This window comes from Alosa alosa, chromosome 18, assembly GCF_017589495.1.
Source record: "Alosa alosa isolate M-15738 ecotype Scorff River chromosome 18, AALO_Geno_1.1, whole genome shotgun sequence".
NCBI lineage: Eukaryota > Metazoa > Chordata > Actinopteri > Clupeiformes > Clupeidae > Alosa > Alosa alosa.
Window position 1 is genome coordinate 18,874,980 of NC_063206.1, and position 13,601 is coordinate 18,888,580.

Below are 13,601 nucleotides of genomic sequence, written 5' to 3' on the forward strand. Positions count from 1 at the left end.
ATCACAGTCTTGATCTCATGTCTCTGTAACTGCAGCGCCAGACTTTGCACTCCAGGTCTGCGCTGTTGTTGGGTATGTGGTCAAGGCCTGGTGTGGACACTTGTGGAACCGTGAAGCCCCTCAGTTGTGTCCACCATATGTCTTTTGTGATGCTTGAGGTTGATCGACCTCAGCACCCTAGTTTACCACGACCCTCTGGAGTATTTATGCTTCACTTAAGGGAAGAGGAGAGAGAGACTTCTCTGCATAGTCTGTCTGCCTCTTCACCCCCTCCACGTTTGGATACTGTCTGTCCACTAGCCACTTTTACCACTGTCTTTCTGCCTCACTGTTTGCGTGCTATATTAGCACATTAGCACATGTGCATAACCCCTCCCTCCATGCCACAGCCGAACTGTGGCCACACTTATACCTTTTCTTAAAATAGTTAAATATATAGACTTTACTTTACTTTATTTCTGCATTGTTGCACTGTTGGACTTACTCATTTGCACTATCACCATGACCACTATTATCATTGCACTATCACCATGACACTCATTCACACAGAACACCTTACCTTACCTTACTATGCACAGAGAATCACAGGCTCAGTCTCTGCCTCAGTCATTGCAAGCGCCTCTGATTGATTAATCACCACTATGTGGATACTGTTTTTAGAATTGATTTAGATTAAGTGTTAGTTAGTATAATTTGTATTTTGGTATATTTAGCGTATTCTTTATCTTCTACTGTACTTATTGCTTAGTTGTGTTTTTATATTATATACTTTAATTACTCTTTCTGCTGTTAAAGCAACACCAAAGAACTGTTCCTCTGTCACACGCATGCTAATTGTTTATCGAGCACTGGCTTTGTAAATAACGATGTCAGAAAAGGTAGAATATGTTGCATGATTTTATGAAAGTACAATGTATTGCGACATCAGATGCAAGTCAAATTTGTAGTTTCTTATGTCTCATTCCATCGAACTGGCAAACTTGCATAGTGTGGTTATAGCTGATAGAGGGCCGCGAAGTGAATGCAGAAGTGCCGTTCACCCTGTTACGAGTTGATGAACCACTGAAACGATTTTGGAAACATTATTTTAAGGTACAAAAAACTCTTTGGTGTTGCTTTAAAGAATGTGTTTGTGTTGTCTGTATGCTGCTGAGACCTTGAATTTCCCCTGGGGATCAATAAAGTATCTATCTATCTATCTATCTATCTATCTATCTATCTATCTTTACTGAGCATGTGCAGTTAGAGGAACTCAGTGCTGTTGATGTCATGGCAGTGGCAGGAAAAAAAAGAGGGGGTCCCGGGGTTTCTTGGAGGAGGTATTAGGAAGGAGAATGGCTTCCGGATGTTCAAGAGTGTTTCCCATTGCCCTGTGAATGGGCGAGGCGGTGATCGAGTGAGTTTCACATAAATGAGCGAACAAGCGCACGTTCACGCTCGGCGGTCTACCCCTTCCAGCGATCGGAAACCCACCCTCCACGCCCACAAACCGCCTCCACATGGCACAGTGCTGTGCCCAACCCCCCCGCCAGAAACAACACAGAAGAGCACAAGCTTAAGAAGCCACTAATTGAATTAGACTTGAACTGATGAAGCACGCCTAGTCAGTTCTCTTTCTCTCTCTCTCTCTCTCTCTCTCTCTCTCTGGAACTGCTTTGTGACCTGCTTGCGTGAGGAGTGGGACCTTCAGGGTAGAAGGGAGGGATTAACAGTTTGAATGTTTTTGGCATAATCTCTCATTTCCACCCGTTTCAGCTGTGTTTGTGGGGTGTTTGTTGCTGCCGCCGCTGTTTGTTTTGGAAAAGCTGTTTAAAAGGTTTTTTTTAATTCATACAAACGCCTCTAAAGAAAACAAATTGAATCAGCTGGTTGAGTCACATCCTCTGTATTTCTCTTTCCATTCCTCCTTCTCTTTGCCTCTCTTTCATTCTCTTCTTTACTACCCTTTCCCCTCACCACTCCATCCTCCTCCTCTCTCTCTCTCTCCCTCTCTCTTCCTCTCTCTCTCCCTCTCTCCCTCAGGTGTGGGAGCAGATCCCAGCAGGCCTCCGTGTCGGAAGGCCAAGGAGCTCCGTAAGGAGCGGCGCATGCAGAAGGAGCAGAGACGGCAGCAGGAGGCCGGGGACACTGCCACCTCCTCCTCCTCCTCCTCAGTGCCCGCTCCAGCTCCTGCCCCTGCTCCCACCACGGCCAACCAGACCAAGTCCCTGGAGGAGTTCCTATCCGAGACGACTCCCGACTCCCCTCTGCACCGCTTGGAGGTGAGAATGCTGTGTGTGTGTGTGTCTGTGTGTGTGTGTCTGTGTGTGTGTGTGTGTGTGTGTGTGTGTGTGTGTGTGTGTCTGTGTGTCTGTGTCTGTGTGTTTCTCTGGGGTCCTTCATGTGCTACCAAACTGCAAGTCGTCCATGGACGTTGTTGCTGATGTTGCCGCTAACCCAGGCCAACTCCTTTATCATAATGAGCAGGAACTGGCAGGAAGTCCGTGTTTGGACAAGCTGGCCGAGGTGCCCAAACACATCCAGCGAGCACACAGGAACTTCATGAATCATTCTAATTCCATTGCTCCTCCACCTCCCTGCACCTGCCCAGCTTATCAGCCGCGCTGACCTGAGGTGTGCTGCGCTCTTATCTATAGGTGGAGGAGCTGGCAGCGGATGCTTGCCCGGGAATCGAAAAAAAGGATGATGACCTCATTCACCGGCCCCAAGAGGCTGTGCGTAACCATGCCATGGGCGCAGTGCTGCCGCGGCAACAGCAACAGCGCTTTCCAGTGTTTGTGTCGGATCGTTCCACCGCTCCGCTAATTCAATTGGAAGCTGAAGCCACATAGCCTCTCTCAGAATGAAAACACACACACACACACACACACTGTCTGTTTTACTCTCCCTCCTTTGCCCTGTCTGTTTCCAGACCACTAGGAAAGTGATGTCAGCATTGGTAAGGACGTTAAGCTTTTGGATTCCGACTGGAGACCTGATGAGCGAATGGCAGGATGGCCCTCCACCAGTGGGAAATCCCGAGGGATGAGGCGCTCTCTCTACTCCCAATTAACTTAATTGAACCAGGAACTAATTGGATTGATCTCAATTCTCCAACATTGTCCCATTCAATCTGTGTAAGTGGATCCCAGGCAACCGGGCAAGGTCACCCATCTCTGCTGAAGGTCACAACCAAACCTGAGGAGTAATGAAGTTTCCGTGAGGTCTCTTGCTTGTTTCTCTCAGGCATGCCTGAAATAAAGATCCATAGGACACGTGGACTGGTCCTTCCCTAACTTCCCCCTATCGTACTGTCTGTGCGGTTATCTAATTCTTTTCCCATTTCACGAACATCCGGGGAGGCATGAGGGGGAGTGAAGTGGAGGGAGGTTTGCCACTGATAGGATGACCACTGACTGAAGATACATGGGGGGAAGTGGGAAGAGGGGGTGAGTGACCGCGGGGTAGAATGTTCCGGAGATAGCCGTCCGGCAGCGGTCACCTAATGAGGTGTTTACGGTAGGCCGGCCGGACTGTCGGCCAGCCCACTCTGTCATCCAACGAGCTGTTAAACAGAGGAGGGTCTGGAGTCGGCCTAATAAGAGAGAGAGGGAGAGAGAGAGAGGAGAGAGAGACAGAAAACTCTTTTTGCCCCACTTCGAGCCATCTAGGGCCTCTTTCACAGATAAATAAACGGATGTGTGGAATCTTAGCAATAGTTATTCTTTTGATCACAGCTGTGCGTGTGTGGCCGTTTCAAAGTCAAATACAATGATCACATATGCATCAAGTGTGTGTGTGTATGTCTGAGGATATCCTTTAGTTCACAGAAATCCTCTGGTGTTGCTTGAATTCGTGTCAGGCAGCATAAATAGTCGTGAAAAATAGATGGACACATGCTGCCCAGCCACAAGAGAACTTAAAAAGTTCCGGGCAGAGGGATACCATCAGGGGGCAGTGTAACCATGTGGTAAAAGTCCACACATGCCCTCTGTTTTGATTTACTTTCTCTCGCTCTCTATTAAAGTTCAGGTTCCCTCCTTCACCCAGGCTCTGGATCGCCTGCCTCTCTCTGTCTCTTTTACTCACCCTCAAATATGCTGCCATGGCTCTACTATACATTAACAAACAGAGCTAATGTGCTCGAATCAAAAGCCTTTTCAACACACTGTGATAAAAATGTTTTTGAAAGAAGAAACGGTTCAGGGATTTCTTTTCCCTTCCCTTAGTGTGTATTTCTCCCACAAGCTTATTATTCTCTCTCACTCACACACACACACACACACACACACACACACACACAGGCTGATTTCTGTTCATTTTCTTTTAATTGGATGCCTAAGCTTTTAACATAAACAGTATTAAAACATTCAGTAACCCTAGACAGGGTTTGAAAGTATAAAAATACCAGCGGCCAGCCAATCTTGAGCGCAGGTGGACCCCCTTGAACCCCCGGTCACTCTGAGACCGTCTCGAGAGAGTTGCCAGATAAAAAGATTTGTGCGAACCGTTAATTCTTACACGGGACTCTGGCAGCTTTGTCTCCCCCGCACTATGGCCCAGCCAGGCAAGTTATACGAGAGCCCTGATGTGGCCAACCAAAATAAACCCGGGGTTAAATAACCCCCATCGAGCACTTTCCAGAGGACCCAGGAGGAGCAGGAACACAATCCAACCAAAGCCTTAAAAACTAAGAATTTTTTAATTAAGAGGAGGAGAAACCAAATATAAGGGGGGACGCTATCTCTCTCAATTTCGGGGAAATGACAACAATGAGAAATCGCTAATTTTTGTGTGTGTCGGGGAGGTTTTGCTGAGGTGAAACGGTTGACTGTCCACATCCAGCTCCAGGACCTCACAGCTGGTCTTTCCGTTGCCTGAACCATCACACTGGATCGAATGGCATGAGTGTGACCAGAGGAAGTCCAGCGTTTCGCATACATTTACAGCCTTACAGTTTACAGAGTGACTCAGCCTGTGGCTGGTATGGAAGCAGCTACCATGGGTCTGATGTTGAACGCCAAGCTGAACGCTGCAGGAAAAAAACGAAGACCTGTTGCTCACTGGTTCCATGTGTGTTTTCCTCAGCCGCATGTTGTTGTTGTTTTTTCATTTCTTACGTCTGTGTATGTGTGTGCTACATCTTATCTTGCCAACTTTCATCTCTCCATGTGGGTTTTTAATCCACGGGATTTTGGTGTGTGTTGTTTCTGTATTTCAGTCTGGGTGGGATTTTAGGTTGGGGGTTGTCACTCACTGAATTCTGTGTTTTAACCCTTTTCCTGCTGCTCCTCTCTTGAAGGTGAGGCTAGTGCGCTCCAGTCCCCCCAGTTCAGAGTTCAAAGCCTCTTTCGACGCCTCTTACCAGTTGTACAAACTCTACCAGATGGCCATTCACAAGGATCCTCCAGACAAGCCCACTGAGAGCCAGGTCAGGGGTCAAGGGTGAGAGTTGAGGGGTCAGCCCCTCAGGGATGAAAATAGAGAGGGGATAGGGTGCTAGAGATTGACTCCAAACACAAAAAAATGAGTGATCATTGAGCTTAGCTGCAGGGTAGCAGAGCGCATCTCTCTGTTTGTGTTTTTGTGTGTGACGAGCGCACGACATTCGATCACCTATCTGACCACAGTCGCCCAAAGCACAGATGTTTCTGTTGTCCCCCCTCTCTGTTGTCGGACACCTCCGTGAGAATGCAAACTTGGCAAATCTGTCAGCAGCCAGACGGGTACTGAGTCAAGGAAGGAGGGTGAGCCGGGGAGAGAGTGAGAACGGATGGGGAGGTAAACGAGGGTAAACAGTATAGTTGGGGCAGAAAAACAGCCCCTGCCATGACTTTTTATTGCTGCTGCCTGCGAATGGATGGAGCATGGGATCAGGTGAGACGGCACAGCAGCGGCAGACAGAGTGAGCGAGGAGAGCGGATATGAGGGAAGGGGCGAAAGGAGGGAAAATAACATTAAGGGGAGTGATGTGTGTGTGTGTGTGTGTGTGTGGGGGACTGTGCGTGTATGTGTGAGAGAGAAACAAACAACACATGTGTCTGTGCGTGACTGGCAGTAGATGTGTTTGCATGTATTTACACCTTACAACAGAGAGACTGAATGAGACCAAGAATGTGGTAGAGCAAAGAGTGGTAGTGTAGGAAGAGAGAAAAGTGCTCCCATACGTCTGGTAGGTGGGCCGAGAGGTGGTGCTGGGTGGGTGGGTGGGAGTGGTGGCCTGGTGTTGCTACAGGTGCCTGTGCTGGCCAGCCAGCCCATTCATCTCCCTCTCCTGCTGTTTGGCTCAGGTACTTCCCCTGCACCTCCAGACTGCACGAGGCTCCCACTCATCAATCTCCCAGGGCCAGCGGTCCCAGCTGCACCAACACCAGCACTGCCATAGCCTCTGCGCTAGCGCCTTTGTGCTAGCACACTAGCTAGCCAGACCCAGCGCGGTCACATTTTTATGATTTAGGTGACACCTTGCCCTCCTCCCCTCTCTTCAGCACTCTCCCAAAAAAATCCATCCCAGCCCCTCATGTGGCCACCATTCCGAGTTATCCGAGCTGTACTAGACCCTTGACAATAAATCTTTGCCGGGCTTTTAACAGCACATTTTCTGGTATGTTAGCACGGCGCTAGCCGTCGTGCTAGTCAAAGCTTTAGCCAGATGTTTCTGATTAGTTGTAGTGTAGTCTCCTTGTACGTCTCGCCTTAACCATGCCCGCGTTGTGGCCGTAAATCTCCACTGCAGTATGGGGGCCCAGCTGTGGTGTGCTGGAGTTGTAGGAGCATTTTAGCTTCAGCTTTTTTTTTTCTGTGTCATAGAAACCTTTAATCATGTATATGGACGAGGTTGGGGCACACGGTCATGTTGATTGTGGCTCTGAGTTTTATACTGGTAATGGGCGAGGCCCCTGTTAGTAGAGAGTGCTGTATCTAAAGTCTTTATTGGCTCTGAGTAGTTCTGGTTGCATCTGCTGTTTTTGAAGGTGAACAGATTCTCCTGATGCAGTCAGCTTTTATGTAACTCTGGAAAACTCTGTTTTGACTCGTTCATGGAATATGCCCAGAGGTAGTGTGTGTGTGTGTGTGTGTGTGTGTTTGTGTTTGTGTTTGTGTTTGTGAGTGAGTGAGAAGGAGAGTGTCTGTTGTGTATAGTTTTTCCAAAATAACATCATCGCCCCCTTAGGCATTGCTTTTATGATTGTGTGTGTGTGTGTAACTCCCTTGGTTGAGTATGTTATGAGGTACTGGTCTCGCTGGGTGTAGTTCCCACTCCCTTTTAAAGGGTTCAGTGCTGCTGCTGAACAGTGAACAGTGGCCCCTCAGTAGCTCCCAGAGCTTAGCTGTGATGGTGCGCTAGCCTCACCTTCAGGTTTCCCTTATTTCCTTTGTGGTTGTGGGACTGGAATCGGACTCCTCCACACACGCCACACACACACACACACACACACACACACACACACACCATTGAATTGACCTGTTGCAAATGAGCTTGGAGGAGTCTAAATTTCAGCCCTGTCGCTTGTCATGGTACATTAATAACCTAATGCTGCTTTTAGTGTGTAGTGTTGTCTAAAACATCTCCATCAATACCCCCTCCCTCTCTCTCTGTCTCTGTCTCTCTCTCTCTCTCTCTCCCTCTCCCTCTCCCTCTCCCTCTCCCTCTCCCTCCCATCCCAACTCCTGTCACTGGATCGCTGCTTCCCCACGACATGCACTAACATCTTCCATCCTCCAAATGTGCACCCTTATACTCCTGTATTTTTACCTTCTCAAACTTTCCATCTACTTCCCTGTTTTGCCATGTCTAACTGCTCTTCCTTTGCCTGCAAACTATTCTGTGAAACCTCTATAACCTCTTGCCTGTTGGTGCCCTCACTCGACACGATATCTCTTCTGATCTCTTAACTGGTCATGGCTCCATTAATGCAACCCTCTATCGCGTCATTCACACTTTTACATCCCAAACGTGTTGCCCACCTCTACCACCATTTTCTCTCCACCCCTTCCTCTCATCTCTTCCCTCCCGCCTTCCCTCCATCCAAACCCCCTTCCCTGCTCCTCTCTGAAGGTGAGGCTAGTGCCGGTCAGCTTTGAGGATCCTGAGTTTGTGGCGACCTACGAGCGTTCCGCCGCACTGTACTCCAAGTACCAGCAGGCCATTCACGGCGATGACCCGTCTGAGTGTGGTGAGACTGAGGTATGGTTCAGAGGTGACGGGTCAGGGGTCACAATCATGACCCCATTATTACATCACTTTTCACAGGCATGACCCTATTATTACATCACTTTTCACAGGCATTGAAGTTTAGTAAATGAGGACACTTGCTGTAGCACTGTGAGTCATGAACTGGTGTAGTTTCACCCCATTCAGGGTAGCAATGCAGATAAATGGGTTTCCAGATCCCACACGACAGATCCCGAGCCCATTCTTCATCGAGCTTGTCTCCATTTTGGCGGCCGGCGGCGCCGTAAACACGGGTCCACTAGATGCGAGGAAGGCGTTTTGAATTTAAAGGGGAGTCCAGGCGTCAGGATTCTTAAGCTGTGACCTCTTCCTCCGCATGTGTGTATCCTGCTGAAGTTATGAGTCTGTACCGGAAACTGAGAACTGCTCGAAATGAGCTGAAGGTGTGGGGTTGGACAAACATAGGCTCTCTGTCTCTCTCACACACGCACACACACACACACATGCACACACACACACACACACGCACACACACACACACATGCACACACACACACACATGCACACACACACACACATGCACACACACACACACATGCACACACACACACACACATGCACACACACACACACATGCACACACACACACACATGCACACACACACACACACACACGCACACACACACACACATGCACACACACAATGTATCACAAGAACTAATATAACAGAGGCATTGTAGATCTGAGGAAACAAATTCCTCTTTCTCTCTCTTTCTGTCTCTACCTCTCTTCTGTTCTTCTTTCCCTCTCTCCCTCTCCCTCTCTCCCGTTCTCTCTCTTGCCACCTATGCTGGCAGGCCTCTCCCGCTGTTTACAGGGCTCTATCATAAATGTGGCATGTGGTCTCTGTGAGGCGCCTCCATCTCATAAAGACTTGAGGAAAGAGGAGAGGTGTGAGGAGCAGAGAGGAGAGGAGAGAGAGGAGAAGGCAGAGATGTCCCAGCTCCTGGAAACGCTCAGTAGTCTGAGCAGGCTCTGCAGGAGCGAGGGAGTGAAGAGAGAGGAGAGGAGAGGGGAAGAGAGAGGAGGAGGAGGAGGATTAGGTGTAGAGGAAGGTGCGGAGCCTCAGGAGTATGTGTGTGTTAGGGGGCCTTTGTCCCTCAGGGCTGGAAAAAGCAGCCCGGCCTGCCAATGAATAAATCCTCCTGGTCGTAAAAGCGGCTGAATTAATAGTGAAAAAATAAACCGTCAAGAGTCGGCAGTCTGTCCTAGATTCTTTCCTGGTGCCATAACACGCCTCTATTAATAGTGGCAGAGGTGTGTGTGTGTGTGTGTGTGAGAAAGAGAGAGAGAGAGAGAGAGAGAATGTGGGCGCATGTGTGTCCAGGTTCGGCCCTGTTTTATGGCCTGGGTGGTGCAGACAGAGGTGGGGGTGGCCGGAGCCTTGTCACCGTGCCAAGCTGATGCCAAGGGGCTGCCAGGTTGGGCACAGTGGTTTCTTTTCTTGCCCCTGCCACTGTGGGATCATGGGAATCACCCGTCTGGGTTTCCAGATCCCACACGACAGATCCCGAGCCCATTCTTCATCGAGCTTGTCTCCATTTTGGCGGCCGAAGGCGGCCGTAAACACGGTCCACTAGATGCGAGGGGAAGGGCGTTTTGAATTTAAAGGGGAGTCCAGAGCGTCAGGATTCTTAAGCTGTGACCTCTTCCTCCGCATGTGTGTATCCTGCTGAAGTTATGAGTCTGTACCGGAAACTGAGAACTGCTCGAAATGAGCTGAAGGTGTGGGGTTGGACAAACATAGGCTCTCTGTCTCTCTCACACACGCACACACACACACACACGCGCACACACACACACACACATGCACACACACACACACAGGCAGGCACACAGACGCACATGCATACACACGCATGTACACACGCACACACATACGCACACACATACACACACACATGCATGCACACACACACACACACACACACACACACACACACACACATGCACACACACACACACAGGCAGGCACACAGACGCACATGCATACACACGCATGTACACACGCACACACATACGCACACACATACGCACACACATGCACGCACACACATGCACACATGCACGCACACACACACAGACGCACATGCATACACAGAGGGCCATTGTTCTGGGAGGAAGCGGATTCTGCCCCTGAGGCTGCTGCTCCTCCGGCCTGACAGAAGGACAGTGCGCTCTCGCGTGCTGCTCGCGTGTCACTCCTGACACCTCCCCACACTCGTCTGTCTGTACTGCTCTCTCTATCTGCCTCTCCCTTTATCTCTTCATCTCCCCATCCCTCTTTCCTCTGATATCCCCCTCTCTGTCTCACTGCTCTTCTCTCGCTCAGTTCGCCTCTTTGCTTTCCTGTCATTTTTAATTTGTTGTACTACTGTCCTTTTCTGTATTCTCTCTCTCTCTCTGGCTTGAAGGAATTTATAATTGTGTTGTTGTTGCTGGATGGCTGATGCAACCGCCTCTGACGCTCAGCTCATGTCATATGTGAAAGCTTCTGCTACGCCTGCGAGACTGGCAACATCCACTCCTAAACTACATTCAGAGAAGCTCATTAAAAACTCAAGTTGCTAATCTAATACAACACACACACACACACACACACACACACACACACACACACACACACACACACACACACACACAGTGAGTCTTTTACCTCAAAAAGCCCCTCACCTCTTTAGTTGCTTGGTCTCTGTTAACCTCCATGCTAAACCACACATGCACACACACGCACACACATACTTGCACACACACATACACGCAGACAAATATTACAATGCCCCCTCTTGCTCAGGTAATAGATGGAAAGTGTGTTAAAGTGATGATGCTTGTTAGTGTTGGGGATATGCCATGTATATGCATGAGTTAGGAAGTGGAATCACTGGCACACACGATGTGTGTGTGTGTGTGTGGAGAGGTATTTATGAATCAATTTGAGATGTCCCAGAGGAAGAGAGGCGTTTCTACCCCCACCTGTTTTTTTCCCAGCCAGGCACACAACACACTTGAACTAGGCAACATTTGTGTGTATGGTTAGGTGTGTGCTTCCTTTGCTGCGGAGATGCCAGAATTCCACATTTCTACTCACACATGGTAGTGGCTATGGGTTTTGAAAGATTTACACACAAGCACGCTTGAGCTAATTGGCAGCAGCGATTACCTGAGAGGAACTTTGTGGAGTTCACAAGTTCAATCTTGGTAATATAAGTGCAAATGTGAAATGCAGTGAAATCCTATAACTGCATTCCCCACTAGATGCATTGAACAGTGTGAAACGCAATGAAATCCTATAACTGTATTAACTGTATTCTCTGTTAGATCTGTCGGATAATGTGAAGGCCTTAGTGAAGAAGCTTGGGTGAATGCGAATGAATGGCCCTGCTTAGTTGCCCGTCCAGCTGTGCTCATTGCATCAGGCTCCTCTCCCACAGGGTCTCTCTCTCTCTCTTTCTCTCGTGCTCTTGCTCATTCGCTCCCAGACTCTTCTCCCTATTGGGCCCATCCACTTCCTGCCTGGGTCAAGGGTCATTGTTTGTTATTGCAGTGGACATCTTTTTGCAGCTCATGAGTCGATCTCTGGCCATATCTCTCCTCCCAAGGCCTCCATCAATCTCCTCACTATTGAAATTTCAACACTTCACTTTAATGTAGCCTAATGTAGTATAATAGCATGAAGGTAGAGAAGTTACTCAACGGCTGTTTTGTGGTTTGTTCCTCCCAAGTGATAGTGGAACTTTGCACTGCGGTCAGTGTAGCGTGTTGACCCTGGGTCTCGGTTGGTGTGTCAGTGGAAAGTGAAGCTGGAGGTCCTGCCAGTGTAAATAGAACCCTGTGGGAGTGAAGGCCGCAGGGCAGGAGGCCCTGTGTGTGTGTGTGAGTGTGAGTGTTTGTTTGGGTCCCATGCAAACCTTATCAGAGAGTCAGTCCATCACTGACCCCAGAGAGGAGGAGACAGTGACAGAGCAGAGGGTAAAGAAAAGAAGGATCTAGGAGTATCACAAGAGTGTGTGTGTGTGTGTGTGTGTGTCTGTGTGTGTGTGTGTGTGTGTGTGTGTGTGTGTGTGTGTGTGTGTCTGTGTGTGTGTGTGTGTGTGTGTGTGTGTGTGTGTGTGTGTGTGTGTGTGTGTGTGTGTGTGTGTGCGCGCACGCGTCCTTATACACAAAGCGTGTCACTGACAAATGAGCGGACAAACACTCTCTGATGGAGCGGGTCTGGTAATGAGCAGCAGAGAGCTTAGTGGCCATTAGACCTCATCATTGACTACAGTGAGCTCTTGCACACGTGCATGTGTGTGTTTGCTGGTGCGTGAGTGTGTGTGTGTGTGTGTGTGTCCTAGACGGCTGCTTGACTCCCTAATCACACTCAGATGACTGTTTATAGTAGGGAAAGGAGAGTGAGAGCTGGAGAGGAAGTGATGCGGTCCATGTGTGTGTGTGAGTGAGTGTGTGTATGTATGCACTGTGTGTGTGTGTGTGTGTGTGTGTGTGTTTTTAAGAGAAAGACTAAAGACTAACGATCCTAGAGATAGTCACGGGTCAAATACACTAAACCCTGCGTCTTCCTAAATGCTGTGTTTGTTTTTTTCTTCATTCGGTGGATGGTCCTTCCAGTAATTTTCCGTGGAATAATTGTATGTTTTTGTGTGTACAGATGTACCCCTCTTTGCTGGAGCGTGGTGGGGCACTTATTTCCACTCTGTTAAGAGTCGGAGCGCGTGCTTTCAGGTGCTTATGTCTGTCTGTACATGTGCGTGTCCCTGCATGTTTATGTTTGTGCATCTGTGTGTCTGTTTATGTTTGGCCATTAGTTTCTCTCTTTCTTTCCTTCTCTCTCTCTCTCTCTCTTTCTCTCCTTCTCTCTTTCTGTGGGTGTGTGTGTGTGTGCATGTGTGTGAGTGAGCTGGTGGCCAGACTGGGTCTAAGCTGCCAGACTCCAGGAGGGCATGCAGTGCTGAGAAGAGAGGGGAAAAAAAACAGCGAGAGAGAAAAAATGACATGCTGCTGCTCGGCCTTGTGGGTAAAATTACCCATCAACCCCCTGATGAGTTTGGCAGAGATGCAGTGGAGAGGAGGGAGGGTGGTGCCAGCGGTCAAGTCAAGCTGCCTTCCTCGCTGCTCCGGTGCCAGGAGAACCCTCCTCCCAGTGCTCCGATGTGGACCCCTCCTCCTCTCTTCTCTTCTCCACCCTACCCTAACCCATGCCAGCTTGCTCCTCACCTCACCCCTTTTCCTCTCTTTTCCTCCCCTCTCTCTATCCCGCAATCCCCTGCTGGATCTACTCATCTTCCACGCTCTCCTCTCGTTGCTATCCCTCTTCTCTCCTCTAAACAGCCCACTATTGATGATGAAGTATGACATGTAGTTGGCCCTCCTTTCCCAGAGTGT

General features: G+C 49.0%; 1 protein-coding gene across 5 annotated transcripts in view; it reads left to right on the forward strand.

Moving 5' to 3' along the window:
- Positions 1-13,601, forward strand: part of LOC125311580 (arginyl-tRNA--protein transferase 1) — a 97,988-nt gene that overhangs the window by 15,505 nt on the left and 68,882 nt on the right. For 3 of the 5 annotated variants that reach the window (XM_048269786.1, XM_048269783.1, XM_048269787.1), the window contains exons 6-7: positions 2,023-2,261; positions 5,282-5,410. In XM_048269786.1, coding sequence (XP_048125743.1) covers positions 2,023-2,261; positions 5,282-5,410 — 368 coding nt within the window. Of the gene's footprint in view, positions 1-2,022; positions 2,262-5,281; positions 5,411-8,038; positions 8,168-13,601 lie in introns of all 5 variants that reach the window. The other 2 variants (XM_048269788.1, XM_048269785.1) reach the window with 1 other exon arrangement.